This window comes from Aethalodelphis obliquidens, unplaced genomic scaffold, assembly GCF_003676395.1.
Source record: "Aethalodelphis obliquidens isolate GAN/ISIS:26980383/991018 unplaced genomic scaffold, ASM367639v1 scaffold2, whole genome shotgun sequence".
Classification (NCBI taxonomy): domain Eukaryota; kingdom Metazoa; phylum Chordata; class Mammalia; order Artiodactyla; family Delphinidae; genus Aethalodelphis; species Aethalodelphis obliquidens.
In genome coordinates this window covers 27761094-27778641 of record NW_020837946.1, presented here as the reverse complement: position 1 = coordinate 27778641, position 17548 = coordinate 27761094, and the positions used below count along the sequence as shown (strand labels likewise).

General features: G+C 37.0%; 1 protein-coding gene across 9 annotated transcripts in view; it reads left to right on the top strand.

The window, feature by feature from the left end:
- Positions 1–17548, top strand: part of PIKFYVE (phosphoinositide kinase, FYVE-type zinc finger containing) — a 77659-nt gene that overhangs the window by 47541 nt on the left and 12570 nt on the right. For all 9 annotated transcript variants that reach the window (XM_027122700.1, XM_027122711.1, XM_027122693.1 and 6 more), the window contains 13 exons: positions 1623–1723; positions 2916–2987; positions 3659–3830; positions 5839–6017; positions 7650–7763; positions 8153–8261; positions 8366–8520; positions 9416–9506; positions 12922–12982; positions 13862–13999; positions 14827–14947; positions 15731–15826; positions 17377–17460. In XM_027122700.1, coding sequence (XP_026978501.1) covers positions 1623–1723; positions 2916–2987; positions 3659–3830; positions 5839–6017; positions 7650–7763; positions 8153–8261; positions 8366–8520; positions 9416–9506; positions 12922–12982; positions 13862–13999; positions 14827–14947; positions 15731–15826; positions 17377–17460 — 1493 coding nt within the window. The remainder of the gene's footprint in view (positions 1–1622; positions 1724–2915; positions 2988–3658; positions 3831–5838; positions 6018–7649; positions 7764–8152; positions 8262–8365; positions 8521–9415; positions 9507–12921; positions 12983–13861; positions 14000–14826; positions 14948–15730; positions 15827–17376; positions 17461–17548) is intronic.

The window sequence follows — 17548 nt, the reverse complement described above, 5'->3', positions numbered from 1 at the left end:
AAATGTATGAAATAGGAGTGTAATGTAATGAAACTGGATTTTGAGGGTTTCAGGCTAAGTTCACAGTAAACTCAGGAGGAGCTCTGAGGTAGGGCGGCGGCGTGGAGCTGCTTAAAATTTCTGGCATGATGACTCGGGTTTAGTGTGATGTGTCCTTGATCCTTTTAATGGCAGTGAGCAGGACAGTAAGGGTTGGAAGTTTATTGTAGGAAACGGATGTGTTTTAAAAAAATAAGGAAGCTTTATTCATGGATACATTATTGATAATGGTGGTAATAAAACTAATGAACAAATTTATCTCTAGATGAGGAAATACAGTTTTTTAATAAAACAAAAAGATGTTTGCTTTCACAAGTCTGGGAATGATTAATAATGGTACACCGTTTTTAATACATGAAATTGGCAAAAAAGAATGTGATAAGAGACATGGCTAATGAGGTATGGAAAAATACTTATAATAAACTAAATAAATTTATGTTTATATACATTTATGTAAACTTATTAAAAGTGATAGGGTGGTCTTTTAAATTTACATGAGTACATATATATTTTTGATTTAGGATTCCCATCTTTTATAACTTATTTCTGCAGATAAGTAAGCATTTGGTATAAGGATGCTTACATTTTATTATAATATATGTACAAGGGTGTTTACTGAAGCATTATTTCTAATTGTTTGCTGTTAAAAGGATGAGTTGGATCTCGTTTAATGACCCAGAGAGAACCCATGATATATTTTCTAGTGTTAAAAAGCAAATTGGGGCTTTCCTGGTGGTGCAGTGGTTGGGAGTCCGCCTGCGGATGCAGGGGACACGGGTTCGTGCACCGGTCCGGGAGGATCCTGCATGCCATGGCCACTGGGCCTGCGCGTCCGGAGCCTGTGCTCCTTACAGGAGAGGCCACAACAGTGAGAGGCCCGCGCACCACAAAAAAAAAAAAAAAGCAAATTGTGTTTTAATATATGTAGCATCAAACCATTTTTGTAAAAAACCAAAATCACCTGTGTATACTTAAGTGAGTGTTTTTGTGTGTTTATGTGTATGAGCTAGCGAAAGTACATGGTTTTTAAACATACAGTCAAATTTGTCAATTTGGGAGGTAGGGCAGCATCAAAGGAGGAGAGGCTTTAAGTACTTCATGAACTTCTTCATATACCTCTGTACTGTTTGAATTTCAGCAGAGACAGGTGTTACCTTTGTTATGATCAAAAACAGGTATAAAGTACAAATAAATAAATACCTCAGGATTTAGATTTCTGTGTATCACAGGTTGATGTTATAGCCAGCTATCAATTCAGACTATTTCATATTTAATTAACTATTTACTTCCAAGATAATTTAATGTAGTTTTGTAAAAATAAGAGTATTTAAGAAAACAAGCTATTTAGACATCTATTGGTATTTTTACGTTTCACTTAAACTTTTTGGATTGTTTTACCTCAAAAACTAACTGCTCTTCTTCCTTATATTTAGTGTCTTGTAGTTTTGAATCTTCACTGAAACCCCTGTAGTGATGACGGAGGCTTTACAGATCGAGTGGAGTGTGTTGGATGTTGGAGCCAGGCCTGGGGTTGGAGTGCGTTATGACTTGCGGTGCTCATCTGGATGTTCCTTCTCTTCCAGGTGGACTGTCTGAACCCTGCCAACCACCAGAGACTGTGCGTGCTCTTCAGCAGCTCTTCTGCCCAGTCCAGCAACGCTCCCAGTGCCTGTGTCAGTCCGTGGTAGGATTCCTTGCCCACCCCCCCCCGCACCCTCCCACTATTGTACTTGAGGATAGAATTCCAGCAAGTCTGAAAACAATTCAGCCATTAGGCTCTGTTTTTAGGTGCATGGCATGCTGCTGGTCATATGTGAATTGATGGAACTTTTGAACTTGTGAATTACGTATGAAATTTGTATTTGTTCATGGGTAGAAGTAAATGAAAGTACCTTTAGTGAGAGTGAAAACGGATGTGAGGGATGGAAGAGAAATTTGTAGTTATAAAAGTGAGAAAGTTGATACATAAAAGCTAGATTTAAGCATTTTGATAACATGTACAAATCAGGCAGGTTTTCTTTAGGCATCGCTTTCATAAAAGCGGTCAGTCTTTTGTCTTAAGTTTTATTCTAAAACTTAATTCGAAGTAGATTGATAGAAAGACATTTTATAATGTTATAATTTATTTCCAGTGATAGTCACAAAAGCCTAGTTATTACATAGTTCAGTTTTAAAAGTACTAAAGAACATAACTGCTTGTTTTTGGAGTACTTTCCATGACAAAATGTGTTCCGTATTTTAATTTTGGACACCAGAAACACTTATTTCTACCAGTGAGATCAGGGATTCTTCCAGCATCAGTAGAGCTCTAGCAGTCTGACTTGGGGCTGGGTGAGCCCATGGGGATTTTCTCTGGGAGTTTAGGTCAAGGCTTGATATAAGATGTGGGTTTCAACAGGGTATGTATAGCTGAACTCTCTTATTTGTGGGCATTTATAAGTTGGGTATAAAGTTAAGAATTGGCTTTCCTGGAGGAATGTGAGCTGCTGCTCTTTGTGCTCAGTAATGGTGTGGACTAGAGAGCAGAGACAGGAGTCCCATTTTATACTGACCGGGCTTACGGCTTTGTAAAGGAAACTTCTACTTCTTCCTAACTCAAATCAGTTTTACTCATTTAATATTACAGTTTGTGCATCCTGATTAAATAGTTTCATAGGATACTAATGGACTGGGAATGGATATGATGCTGTAGTGTGGCTAGTACAAACCTGTTTTATCAGATGAGGTAAAACCTGTTCTGTAACAACAAAAGCATAGTACCTGTTTTAATACTGTATTATAAGCAGATCTAACAGGTATCAGTTTGGAGTCTCATGAAATATCTTTTGCTGGGTGGTAATTCATATGATATGTTTCTAAGAAATCTTTTCTTTTAGGATTGTAACAATGGAATTTTATGGAAAAAATGATCTTACATTAGGAATATTTTTAGAGAGATACTGTTTCCGGTAAGAACCAATTTTCTCCTTATGTTCCATTTATGCTTTTTTGATGCCCAGAATTTCAACCTAAATATAAACATGAGTTGGAGCACTGTTGTGTGACCTTCCTGTTCATGCCACATGCCAGGGTTTACTATACAGAGAAGTAATCCTTTCATATTTCAACCCAGCATGCCTTCTCCAGTTCATTCCTCAGATCTTTGCCCATCTAATTGCCCTGCAATCCCACAGACTTTTTTTCGGATGTCTGTTTTTACAGTGATTCAACTGGGAGGCAAGAGAAGCTAAGGACCTCAGTTTAAGTCTTAGAGCTATCACCTGCCACTTAATATGACAAAGAACAAGTAGTTTAATCTTTACCAGCCCCCTTTATAGGTATTAACAAACTCCACAAATGTCAGGAGTTTTAATAGGTAAAATGAGATGATGTTTTAGAAATACTTGGCAAATAGAAGGTGCTTAACAAGTGGAACCTATCACTGTGATGTGGTTGAAGGCAGGATGTTCAGCTGCAGGCTCTGAGCAGGATGAGTGGTACCCCGAGCAGATCATCCACCAGTCGTCCTTACTCTTGACAGGATGCTGCACTTTCTCTACAGTGGTCCTGATTAGCCAGGATTCACTATACACTGCTCCTCGGTTTCGTGGTTAATGTGAGGACTTTCTTTTTGTCAAAGGCCTTCCTATCAGTGTCCTAGCATGTTCTGTGATACCCCCATGGTGCATCACATTCGACGCTTTGTCCATGGCCAAGGCTGTGTGCAGATAATCCTGAAGGAGTTGGATTCTCCAGTACCTGGATATCAGCATACAATTCTCACCTATTCCTGGTGCAGAATCTGCAAACAGGTAAGTGTACCCTGTTGCTATAATATATCACATAGTATCTTTTATTTCTGTATTTATATAGTTCTTTTTTGGGGGGGGGAGGGTGGCCTCTGTTTTTTTGGATTTAGTATTTGTCTTTGGGCTCTTATTTATTTTACCTTCTAGTGCTGAATGTTCCCTTTAATGTTTGTTTCCTAAAGATTCCATTTTAGGATTTATCAGTCATTATATAAAACATAGGGTACCATGCCCAGTAAAATAGATCTTGACAGTTCTCCATTATGTGTGTTTATTCATTCAGTAAATGCTTATTGAGCACCACCTAGGTGCCAGGTACTGTGCTAGGCCCTAGGAAAGAAGGAAGAAGAAGGTCAGGCTCCTGTCCTCTAGCGGGGGAGACAGACTTACAGTGATTACAGTGTGCTAGAATGCTTGTGTAAGTTTAAGTCTATGTCAACATTTCTATCTTAAGACGTACAGATGTGAGACCATGTTTAATTGATCTCTGCTGGTTTTCATATACATTCTTGAGGAAAGAACCATGTGTTTTACTTCTTCTGTGTGTTTTTCTAACTCTGCAGAGAATATTTGGTGCCAATATTATGTTTTTAATATATACTTTTTATTCAAATTGTTAACAGTGAGCATATGCCAAATTTAACTTCATTGTTATCTTAATTGGCTTATTTTGGAGTGTATGTTTGGAGGCACATATGGGAATTATAGATAAAATAATAGAGCAACCCATTTCAGTATCAGAGGTTGAGGAGGGCAAAGTCAAAGGTAGTGCCTTCTTCGGTAGGAACAAAGAGCCATGAGATCATTTCTTGCAATGATTGGTCTTTTTATACTTGTTCTTCTAGGCCTTTAGTTTGCTGTTAGACAGCTGGCAATATTTTGTTGTGAACTTCTGTAGATTGACCAGTGAACTAAATGAATAACTTAATTCGATCCTTATATCTTGCATGTTTGGTGTATGCACTTTATTTTAAAACAAAAACTTCTGCCTTTGGGGTTATGTTAGAAAGGAAAAGGTAAACAGTTTTTGTTACACAGAAATGAAAACTTTTAGGTGTCCAAAAAAGTTATATATGACCAAATATTAGTATACTTACTATTAAATTTCTGTAAGCCATGATAATAGAAAAATGGGCAAGGGGTGTGACAAAGCAATTTAATACAAATGGCCAGTAGACATGTGCAAATACATTTTACTCATTAGTAATAATCAAAGAAGTATAAATAAATAAAATAAATGGAATGTGTTTTTATTTAGTTAGTTTTTAAAGAAGGTACATTTCAAAGATTTATAATTCCTGAGATTGGTAAGAAAGTAGGGAAATTGATATTCTCAGATACTGTTGGAGATTGTCTCCCAAAACAGGTGTACTGGTTTACACAATGTGGCAGAAAGTATCAAAGACCATATAAATGTCCATGCCCTTTGACCTACCGATTTCCATTTTCGTTAATTTATTCCAAGGAAATAATAATTATGCATATTTATAAGTGTATATATATATATACATATATATGTATATATATACATACATACATACACACACAATAGGGAAGTTCATCAAAATAGTGAAAAACTTGTAATGTCTTAAATGCACATCAATAGGGATTGGTTAAATAATTCCATATTATGGGATACTCTGCAGCCATTAAAAATCAAATTGTATAAGAATATTCTATGTGGGAAAATATGATATATTGCTAATAAAAAAAAGGTTATGAAGCTAATTATAGGGAACAGTTTTTATTTATAAACATCCCAGCTAAGCATATATGTATTCATGTATAGAAAGAAAGCAAACATACTAGCATATTGATGGTGGTAGTGGGATTACTGGCAAGAGAGTTTTCCCCAGCCATCCCTAACTCCACCCACCTTGAAGCATTTTTTTCTTCTTCTAGTTTTCTGTAGTCAGAATATACTAGATTTGTACTAGAGAAGAAAATACATTGTTTTTTAAAAAAGAGATTCTCAATATGTGATTAGATAACAATTTATGCTGAATTTCAGGTAACACCAGTTGTTGCTCTTTCCAATGAGTCCTGGTCCATGTCATTTGCAAAATACCTTGAACTTAGGTTTTATGGGCACCAGTACACCCGTAGAGCCAATGCTGAGCCGTGTGGTCACTCCATCCACCATGATTATCACCAGTATTTCTCCTATAACCAGATGGTGGCATCTTTCAGGTAAGAAGTCTGAGCGACCTTGTCACAATCACATACTCCCTGGAAGGCTTTATAACATTTCCAGTATTACTAGATTGAATTAATTTTTGGTGTGTGTTGTTCCCCATTCCCACTCTTGCAAAGGCAGAGGGCCATACTCTGTGAAGAGCTTTCAGTGTTACTATTTTATTTAATCCTTTAAGAAATATGTATTATTATCACCCTAACTTAGCTTATAGCTGACAGATAGAGCTAGCAAGTCATGATCCATGATTCTTACTACTGCAGTTGTTACTCTTAACCATTGTTTTTGCATCTGAGAGCTTATCAGAATTTTTGCTAAGACATTACTTAGCCATAAGGGTAATCGGATATTCCGGATAGAGCTAAAATCACTAGTTCAAAGAATGGGTGTTTATACTTGTTCTTAAATGATTTGAGAAAGCCTTTGGGCTGTGCCTTCAGAATATACCCAGAACATGTGTCACCACCTCCACCACTACCACTCTGGACTGAACCTCTGTTGTCTTTTACTAGATTATTGCACTAACCTCAATCAGTTTCCTTTTGGCCTTACCCGCTGCAGCCTGTTCTCAACACAGCAGTCAGAGTGGTCCTGTTATATGAAAATCAACTCAGGCCACTCATGTGCTCTAGAGCCTCCAGTGGGTGTCTGTTTCACCCTGAGTGAAGGCCAGAGTCCATTTATGAGCCTGTGAGCCCCTACATGCTCTGGCTTCTCACCCCCTACTACAGCCCCCCTCGCTCACCATACTTTAGCCTCACTGGCCTCCTGGCTGGACCTCAGCTATGTCAGGTAGGCTCCTACCTGGGAGCCCTGCACTTGCTCTTCCGTCTCTGAGCTGCCTGCTCCCAGATATCTGCCTACTTTTCCTTATTTCCTGCAGGTCTTTGTTCAGATTTCACCTGCCCTGACTCCCTCTCACTCCTGGCACTCCTTGCTTCCCTTTCCTGCTTTATTTCGCCCTGTAGCACCTACTATCTGGCGTAAGATATGTTTTAAGTATTTGTTTTTGTTTATCGCCCAAGCCTTATTATTCCTGAATCACGAGAGCAAGAATTTTGGCCCTTACTCCATGCTGTATCTCAGCACCGAAAACAACATCTGACACATAATAGGCACAAATAGGTACACAAATAGGAAATACTTGTAATTGAACCCTATTTCCTTTTTTAAGCAAGAGCTATTAACCATGAACCTAGGGCCTAGGTGAGATATAGCATTTACTAGACATCGTGAACTTCAGGTGGAAAGGAAACTCGCAAAGAATCCTTGGGAACTGAGAAGGTAGTGAATACCTGTGTGTCTAAGCTAATTGTAGGAAGGAGTCCCTCTGCTCATTCATGGAGGTTTATATCCCGGTCATTTGTTTTTAAAGCACATGAGGATGGCCTCGGGGGATAAAAGATGACATCACAATGCAGGGGAAAAATAAAACAAAATCTTTTTAAAACTGGGGAGGGTATTTGTAATGGCTGAAAGTTGCCTTCAGTATTTTTGATTGTTTTAAAAATGCCATTTCATAGAAACTTTATGATCTCTTGCACCTCATAGGACTTAGTTGGCATCTCTACTCAAAATATTAAAATATTTTTCACTTTTCTACTATTACTTGTATTTTTTCCTCTCAGTTATTCTCCCATTCGGCTTCTTGAAGTGTGTGTTCCACTTCCCAAAATATTCATTAAACGTCAGGTCCCACTAAAAGTGGCCCTTCTTCAGGATCTGAAGGACTTCTTTCAAAAGTAAGTTTTATTTTCTTTGGTCATCTGTTTTTGTTTAGTACTGCCTGAAATCTAAACTATTTTAAATACCGTGTTTGTTCCTTTAGCTTTCTTCGAAAACAGAAATAACCTGTTTTTCTAATTGTATGTTATATATGCCTGATGTAAAAAAGGAAAAGTGTAGACGGTTCATAAAAGTACTAACAAAGAAGTCAAACGCTCTCAGGCATAACAACTATTAAAATTTTGATATACGTCCTTTTTTGTTCTGCAAAATTGTATGTGATTCTTAATTAGATAAGACCTAGTTAAAGTTTTGTGTGTACATCTTTTTTCTACTTGTGTGAGATTAGACAATTTGATTCTGACTTTTCTAAAGTGTTCAATATTGTTTATGTTTATATTGTTAGAGTTTCACAGGTATATCTTGCTGTGGATGAAAGACTCGCATCTTTGAAAACTGATACATTTAGCAAAACAAGAGAGGAGAAAATGGAAGATATCTTTGCACAAAAAGAGGTAATTCATTTTTCTGACAGAAACCCAAATGTTAGCTGTGAACTTGTTAGAGGTTCCTTTTGGGGTGTGTCTCAGATTGCTGGAGTGGTTTCTGTTCCTCGTAGATGGAAGAAAGCGAGTTCAAGAGCTGGACTGAGAAGATGCAAGCACGGCTCCTGTCTTCCTCTGTGGAGACCCCTCAGCAACTGCAGTCGGTCTTTGAGTCACTCATCGCCAAGAAGCAAAGCCTCTGCGAAGTGCTGCAGGCTTGGAATAACAGGTGTGACTTTGCAGTCCGGTGTTTCTTTTACATTATTGCAAAATTTGCTCTGCTATCATGTTTTTGATGTAAATGTCCTTATTAATTTGGATGTTTCCTTTTACTCTCAAGTTGTAGGAGCTTTATTTTTATTGCCACTACCACCCTTCACCTCTTTCATCCTTTAAAGTGTAGGTTGTGAAGTTAAAAAAAACAAAGATGAGAATAGCCTTCGTTGCTGTTGCAAATACAGTGTGTGTGCTTAATGAACCTAATTTATCTGTATTAGTATGTCATGGAGTGATTATTGGGTTTCAGGCCATTACTTTCAACTCTATTATTTTGTGTATCTTGTACCTTTATTTAAATATTTATTTGGGGAAATATTTCCCTTTAATGGTTATTGAAAAGTTCAGTTAGATTATTATAGCATTTATTGAGCACTTGGACCACGCTAGGCACTAAGTAAGGCAGTAGATGGACATGCACTCTTTTATTTGATTTTGAGTCCTACAATGTATATATACTGATTGCATTTTACAGAGGAAACTGTGGCTGTACGAGACTAAGGGATTTGCCCAAGTTATATAGCTGTTAATTGTCAGAGCTCGGCTTTGAGCCCAGGTCTGTTGGTCTTTAACACCCGTATTTTTTACGTTATCTTGTATTGTCTCATTATAACTTGCTATTCTTTTATTACTATAGTCATATCAGTAACAAGTGATTAACTGATTAGAAAGAAAACAAAAATTTAGTCTTAGTTATGTACAGCTTTAAAATCTATTGCATTCGAAATAGGAAAATATAATTCTTGTGGTTTCAAAGCTATAAGGAGAATATGTGTAAACATTATTCAGGATATTAGAAGGAAAATCATATTCTTCTTTTCTCTTTTCCTTTTTTTCATTAACTATAGGTTGCAGGACCTTTTCCAGCAAGAAAAGGGTAGAAAGCGGCCTTCAGTTCCTCCAAGTCCTGGAAGACTGAGGCAAGGGGAAGAAAGCAAGGTAATGAAATGTAGTTTTGTCTTTGAGCCTATGTATATTGGTATAGATATAATTAATTTCTCTTATGACACTTAGAAGTGGTAGTTTAGGGACTTCCCTGGTGGTGCATTGGTTAAGAATCCACCTGCCAACGCAAGGGACACGGGTTCGATCCCTGGTCCGGGAAGATCCCACATGCCATGGAGCAACTAAGCCCGTGTGCCACAACTACTGAGCCTGTGCTCTAGAGCCCACGAGCCACAACTACTGAAGCCCGCGCACCTAGAGCCCGTGCTCCACAACAAGAGAAGCCACTGCAGTGAGAAGCCCGCGCACCACAACGAAGAGTAGCCCCCGCTCGTTGCAACTAGAAAAGCCCACGTGCAGCAATGAAGACCCAATGCAGCCAAAAAAAAATAAAGTGGTAGCTTAATATATACTTTATTAATAATAGTAGGAGTTTTTAGTTTTGAAGTTATGAGGTTTCTTGGTGATGTGACCTGGATTAATTTTTTTTATCTTAGCCTGAAATAAAATACATTATAATTCATTTATTGGAAACATTTATCAAAAGCTACTGTCTACTGGCATCACTGAGGATAGTATCAAAGAGGCAGTAAATGCTATAAAGGAGAAGGTGTGGATGTGCTGAGTGTATAATAGAGTCCTAATTCACTTTACTGTGAGTTTTGGGTGTTCTTATCTCTGTGTTTAAGTGAGAAGCTTTTCTTAAGGGGTCTGCACCAGGTTAGTTCTACATGTTGATTTAATTAACCTTTTCTAACTGTATTAGTTTTCTCTTGCTGCACAGCACATTACCCCAAACTTAGTGACCTAAAACATAAATTTATTATCTCACAGTGTGTCAGGACTCTGGCACAGTGTGGCTGGGTTCTCTGCTCACAGAACTGAGATGAAGGTTTTGGCCAGGGCTGTTACCTGAGGCTCAGGATCTTCTTCCAAGCTCATCTAGGTTGTTGGCAGAGTTGAATTCCTAGTGGTTATAGGACTGAGGTCCCCCATTTGTTGCTGGCAGTTGACTAGAGGCGATTCTCAACTCCTAGAGGCTGCCTGATTCCTTGCATGTGGCTCTGTTCATCTTCAAAGCCAACAGCAGTGGACTGAATCCTTTCATGTTTCAAATCTCTGAATTCTTCTGCTGTATCTGACCTCTGGACACAGATTTAAAGGACACATGTGATTAGGTCAGGCCTACCTGGTTAATCTCTGTAGTTTAAGGTTAACTGATTTTGGGACCTTACATACGTGGTAAAATCCCTTCACAACAGTATCTGGATTAATGTTTGGTTGAATAACTGTGTGTGTGTATGCCAGGGGGTGGAGTTCTTGGGGGCCATCACAGAATTCTACTTACCATGCTAACCATGAACAGATGAATTAATGTCAGTATATTATAAGGGCTTAATATTCTGTTATCATGAGGGCTTTTGAGAGAATATCTTTTTGTACAAGTGTGTAGTATTTGTAGCAGAGTATTTTCATGGAATGATGGGTTCAAGTGCCTTGGATCTTTGTGTTATTTAGTAACACTGTGTAACTGAATTCCTCCTTTTTGTCTCATGAATAACTGTGTAGGAATCACTTTTCCTTAAAGTTTAGGTGAGAGTAAGAATAAGAATTACTGAAGATGATTTATTAGTATTTGCCAAGTAGTTAAGGACAATTAACGGCTATCACAAACTGCTAGTGGCCTGTTTGCCTACTGATGAAACAGTGAAGCTAGTGGTGTAAGACCTCTAATTATAATATTGAGACATAGAATTGAAAATACAAAATCAGTCAGTAGATGATTATCTTTTTTTTCTTGTGCGATACGCGGGCCTCTCACTGTTGTGGCCTCTCCCGTTGCGGAGCACAGGGTCCAGACGCGCAGGCTCAGCGGCCATGGCTCACGGGCCCAGCCGCTCCGTGGCATGTGGGATCTTCCCGGACCGGGGCACGAACCCGTGTCCCCTGCATCGGCAGGCAGACCCTCAACCACTGCGCCACCAGGGAAGCCCCGATGATTATCTTTTTGAAAGATCAAAAGTTGAATTGAAAATCTGTAGCACTGCCTTTGTATTCATTCATTTGATAAATAGTTCTTGAGTGCTTTTAGGCACCGTTCTGAGTGCAAGGAATTCACGTTTGTGAATGAAGGCCATAGTTATTGTCCCTATGGAACGTTTGTCTAATGAGACTGACAATAAACAGATGAACCAATAAACATTTAAAAAACAAATGGAAACAAGGCTATGAAGAAAAAAATTGAAAGAAATGGAGAGTATTGCTAGGGGAGTAGGTGATGGTGAGTTATTTTACATAGGGTGCCCAGGGAGGTCTCTCTGGTATGGTGAACAAATCAAAGAACATTTTAAGTAGCAGTCTAAGACATGACTTTGTAATGAAATTGTACTCAGGGCTGATAGTCATTTAAAATGTATCTTATCTATGGATAATGGGACTTGTGAAAGTCCAGTGGGTAATCAAAGATTACTAGGCTTAATGGATAATCATAAGTAGTTCCTAGATGCTTTAATGGGTCTGTGAGCTATTGTTTAGAACAGTATTCTCAAAGTATGGTTCAAGGATCCTGGGGGTCCAAGACCCTTTCAAGGGCTCCACAAGGTTCCTCTTTTTCTTTTTTAATTAATTAATTAATTAATTTATGGCTGTGTTGGGTCTTCGTTGCTGCGCACCGGCTTTCTCTAGTTGTGGCGAGCAGGGGCTACTCTTTGCTGCAGTGCACGGGCTTCTCATTGCTGTGGCTTCTTGTTGCGGAGCATGGGCTTTGGGCGCACGGGCTTCAGTAGTTGTGGCACGCGGGCTCAGTAGTGTGGCTCATGGGCTTAGTTGCTCCGCAGCATGTGGGATCTTCCCGGACCAGGGATCGAACCCGTGTCCCCTGAATTGCCAGGAGGATTCTTAACCACTGTGCCACCGGGGAAGCCTTCTCTTTTTCAACTGTATATCTGTGTGAGGCTAGATTTTCTTTATATACTTCAATCATAATAATATAGCTCAACAGGTTAAATGCAGAAGTCGGAGAGGAATTTAACTGTCTTCTGTTAAGCTAGGCATTAAAGTAATTGTAAAAGTGTAAAACAATGCCACTCTTAATTTTTTTTAAAAAAATCTATTTTTAATTAAAATATGTTTTTATGTTAATATGTAATGGGTTTATTATTGTTATTTTTAAATAAATTAATAAACGTACGTTCTATAACTTTTTCAGTTTTGATTTTCTAATAAGGAAAAATTGGAAGATATAACCCACATAAACAAAAGCTATCTGAGTGTCTTAATGATTCTTAAGAGGTTGAAAGGGTCTTGAGGACAAAATGGTTAAGATTCACTGGGTTAAAAAAATTTTTTTTTAAATTTAAAATTTTAAATTTAATGTTTCCTTAAGAATAAAGTATTTTGTTCTCTACAGATAAGTGCAATGGATGCATCTCCACGGAATGCTTCTCCAGGACTTCAAAATGGGGAAAAAGGTTGGTCCTTGAGTCTGGTGATCACCTGTCATTGAATTTAAGACATTTCTTAGTCTATAAGTTATTTTTAACTACTAAATATTGAGAATTTTTTTCTGATGCAATTGGACATAGACTTTTTTTTCCTTCCTGTAAAACGTTTGTAGCACTCTAAGTTTAAGATTGTCATAAAGTACATTGCATAAGATAAGTTAGGATATAGAAATACATGATAAATAGAGAAGATTGCTTTTAGGGAAAGAACAAAAAGACAAAAGGAAACTGAATTTCTGTCTGGATTGTTATAAAGTCAACTGCCAGGTTTCATGGAAAAAAAACTTATAAAGTTTAATTTATATTTTTGTATCACTAAAATCCTTTCCAGACTTAATTTTTCCTCAGTATTTCGTAGAGTAACTTTTCTAGGTGCTATCCTAGAAAATTGGTAGGGAAATTTACTTAGACTATCTTTGTAGAACAAGAGCTCAACTCAGAATTCTTGGCATTTTTCTATCATAAGTAAGTGAATTTCCCCCCTGAGAATAAGCATGTGATTTTTTCCCCCCAGTAGTGTCATAATTGCATTCTCTATTAAATTGAATGAACTAATATTTAGGTAGGCATTGTGGTCTAGTGCAAAGAATATGGCATAGGAGCCAGAACTGGTTACCAGTCACAGTGCTGTCACTAAGATCTGATTGGGGTCAAGTCATATAACCTGTCTGGATTTTTGTATCCATTTCTAAAATACGCACTGAAATGGCCTATGTAACTTTTAAGAAGCTAAAATTCTTTGGTTTATGAAGTAGAAATAGGAGTTGGCATTTTAAAAACATTGCTGTTAGATAGAAATGGACATAATGTTTTAAAGTGACTCATTTGCACTCTGTTTTTCTTTAGAGGACCGCTTCTTAGCTACCCTGTCCAGTCAGAGCTCCACCAGTTCCCCCCACCTCCAGCTGCCCACTCCTCCCGAAGGCGTGCCTGAGCAGGCCGTGGGAGGGCCCCCAGAACTTGATACCACCAGCAGTTCCGAAGGTACAGGTCAAGTCACTTTTACTGCACTTCGTCCAATAGAGACAAACACTCTGAGTGCTGTGACACAATTCTTTCTTAGCCCTTTAGGATTTAAAGTTTTTACTATTGAAAGGGCTCTTTCAGATGTAGCTTTTTACCATATCCCTTCTTCAGTTGCACTGCTTGACATGTAAATATCTCAGTAACAAAATGTTATTTCAGCTTCATCTACTTTCTGGGGATATTACTTTCTTAAGTCTCATTAAAGCCCATGATTTTTGCCTTGTAAGAAGGAAAGAGAAATTGCAGCCTTTGTCTAACAACAAATATTTGTTTCACTAATAGCAAATTTATACCTTTTTTCTTTCTTTCCTTGCTTTCTGTTTAAGCACCAACTACTTAATTGTAGCGTAAACTTAAAAAATATCTTTTAAATTGCAATTAAACTCAGATGTAATAGCCACAGTGTGCATAACTGATTTGAAGTGGCAACAGGAACAGCTGTGACTGAGTTCACGCATGCTTGGCCAGTAATTATGTCATGGCTGCCGCCTGGCCCTGTGATGATAAGAGGCCATCGGTTGCAGGATGATCTCAACTTCAAACATGTTGAAATGTAAAAAAAAAAAAAAAACTTGGAAACCACTTGGGGTCAGTGCTATGTATGCTTCACTGTTGCTTCCTGTTTGATAGTCATTATTCCTAGATCAAAAATTTTACACCATAATTGGTAATTATGGTGTGCACATGTCTGTGTTCCAAAGAGGAAATGAAATATAGTTGACGCTTTATACTTTCTTTTACTCTTTCTGAATATTAATGTATAAGTAGAATATTTTTCATTCTAGATGTATTTGATGGACATTTGCTGGGATCCGCAGACAGCCAGGTGAAGGAAAAATCAACCATGAAAGCCATCTTTGCAAATTTGCTTCCAGGAAACAGCTATAACCCTATTCCGTTTCCTTTGTAAGTATTATAAAAGCCAGTGGCTGTTGGGTGGTTTTATTTTTACTTCATTTAAAAAATCTCTCGATAGATATACTCTCTACATATTTAAATATGTTTATTTAACTGCATATATGTATTTCTCAATCCAAAATTATACTTCATCATAGTAAAAAAGATATCTTTTGGTATAATATAATTTGTAGAACATGTAATCATTATATAGTAAATGAGTGGATTAAAAAAGCATTAACTAACATTACTTAATGCTTAAGAGTACTGATTCTGAAAAGAATTGCTTATATATATATATTATTAAGATATACTGCTACATCCATTGATCTCATAAAAACATATTACTGATTGTATATGAGGATATTACTGACCCAGTAATTTACTGGGACGTGATGCTTTTTTAATAGTGATGATGAATTGCAATGGCTATACAAGTTTTCGTGTGATTTTGTTTGTACTGGACTTACTCAGAGTGGGGAAAAACATAGGGCTGGCTTTCTACACTGCCAGTGTGGAAAGCTTTGTTTGGAGTGATGATTCCAGAACTCTCTCATTTGAAAAAGAATTCTGATAATTTTCAGTTGTCTTCAAAAACTCTCTGTTGATGTATTTTCCTTGGCTGTTTGTTCAAGTTCTGCATACATTTTGGCTTAATTATATTCTTGTAATTGTGCATTATTTAGTTAACTTAAAATTGTCCTGAGATTTACTTGTAGTAGTGCTAATGGTTTGTATATGTGATTTTCTGCTAATTTTGTTCTGATTTATGTATTTAAAAATTTTGAACAGTGATCCAGATAAACACTACTTAATGTATGAACATGAACGAGTGCCCATTGCAGTCTGTGAGAAGGAGCCCAGCTCCATCATTGCTTTTGCTCTCAGGTATTATTCATGGGGCTTTTCCACCTATGGTTGTATCTTTATATTTTATGTGTATTTATTAATCGCTGTATTTTGAGTTCTGTTACATAGAGTAGAGCAAAATATAAGTAAATGTAAAATATTAAATATAAGTAAAAGAATGTATTCTTTGGATGTGACAGCTTATTCTTTTTGTATCTGATAATGTACGCTTTACCCAAATAATAACAGGATGATTCTTAAGCTCCTAATAATTAAATTAACTAGGCAAGTTATTTACTAATCCTTAATATCCTTTAACCATTCTCTGTATTATAATATGTATCCATTGTATCCATCCTTTCCTTTGCTTTATTTATTGACATAATACTTGGAACATATCTGCCTTATATCATCTGAATGTCTTTTTTGTATTCTTCATTCATTTCCTTCCTGCTTCCCACACATAGCAGGTAAAGTTTCCTTACTTAGAGTAATGCTGTTCCTATGCCTTAACCCATTTACATGCCCACAGTTATCATGTGCCTTAAAGAAGGACCCCTCTTTAAAAATATTTATATATCATGTCTAAAAGAATAAAGCTTTTTAATCTTAATGGTATCTTGGTAGTGGTAGAACCTAGTTTAAGTAGAATCTAAGATGTTTAATAAAAATTTTTTCCTCTTGGAAGACATTGAAATTAAAATTTTATTTTTAATATTGGTTACAAGTTGTCCATTTATCAACAAATATTTGAATGTCTGCAATGTGTGGTATACTAGGTACTGGGTATACAGGGGTAAACAAGAGAGATTTATAGGCTTCAGCATTTATGTAGTTTAGAGTTACTATTTGGATAATGAAGAATTTTTTTCCTTTAGAAGATTCCATATGATAAATTTTTTATCTTTGCCTTTTGACGTTTATGAAGATAGTATTTGCTTCTCCTTTTATTGGTTAGACATACTACATTAATAGATAAGAAAGGCAAGAAAGTCAACCAAGAAAAACATATATTTTGTACTATGAGGAAGCAAGTTTTCTAGCTGAGGTCACCTTTTTCTAATGTCTTGGAAAAATAATAACATGCTAAGATGCTTCCCTTGTTCCCTAACATCTGATTTATCTAAATCAGTGCTTCCAGACTGCTAGTCCAAGAGTTGGATGTTTTTGGCCAAGGCAAACTAAAAAAATATGCTTTTTCTTAAAGTTCAATACCTTTAAGTTGAAAAGTACTCTAAGTTCCTTTCCTCTCTATTATACTAAACAGTGAAGTTTCATGCTGTTCAGTTAGCTGTTCAACCCCTGAAGGCATTTGATCTAAATGTTAGTGTGGAGGCCTTGACAATCATATTTAGGATATTGAGCCTGGTTGGTGTGTTGGGTCATATTTTGTATTATTTTTTGTGAAGACATTGACCTTCTTCATGAAGCTTGTACTTGATAACTTTTGTTAGTTAACTTGTGTTTGTTTAATTATGGATGCTTACAATGATTGTGTTTCTACAATGCAAAGCTTATTCTAAAGCATATGATTTACTTTAAAAGAAGACCATAATGTTTAACATTTTTCAACCTATTTCTACCCTAAGTTGTAAAGAATACCGGAATGCCTTAGAGGAATTGTCCAAAGTGACTCTGCGGAACAGTGCTGAAGAAGGGCTTTCAACAAACAGGTGATCTGCGATTGATTAAAATCTATTTTCATTGAGCTACGTCATCATTTTCTAGGTGCTCCCACTCCAATTTTATTTTAGCTTATTG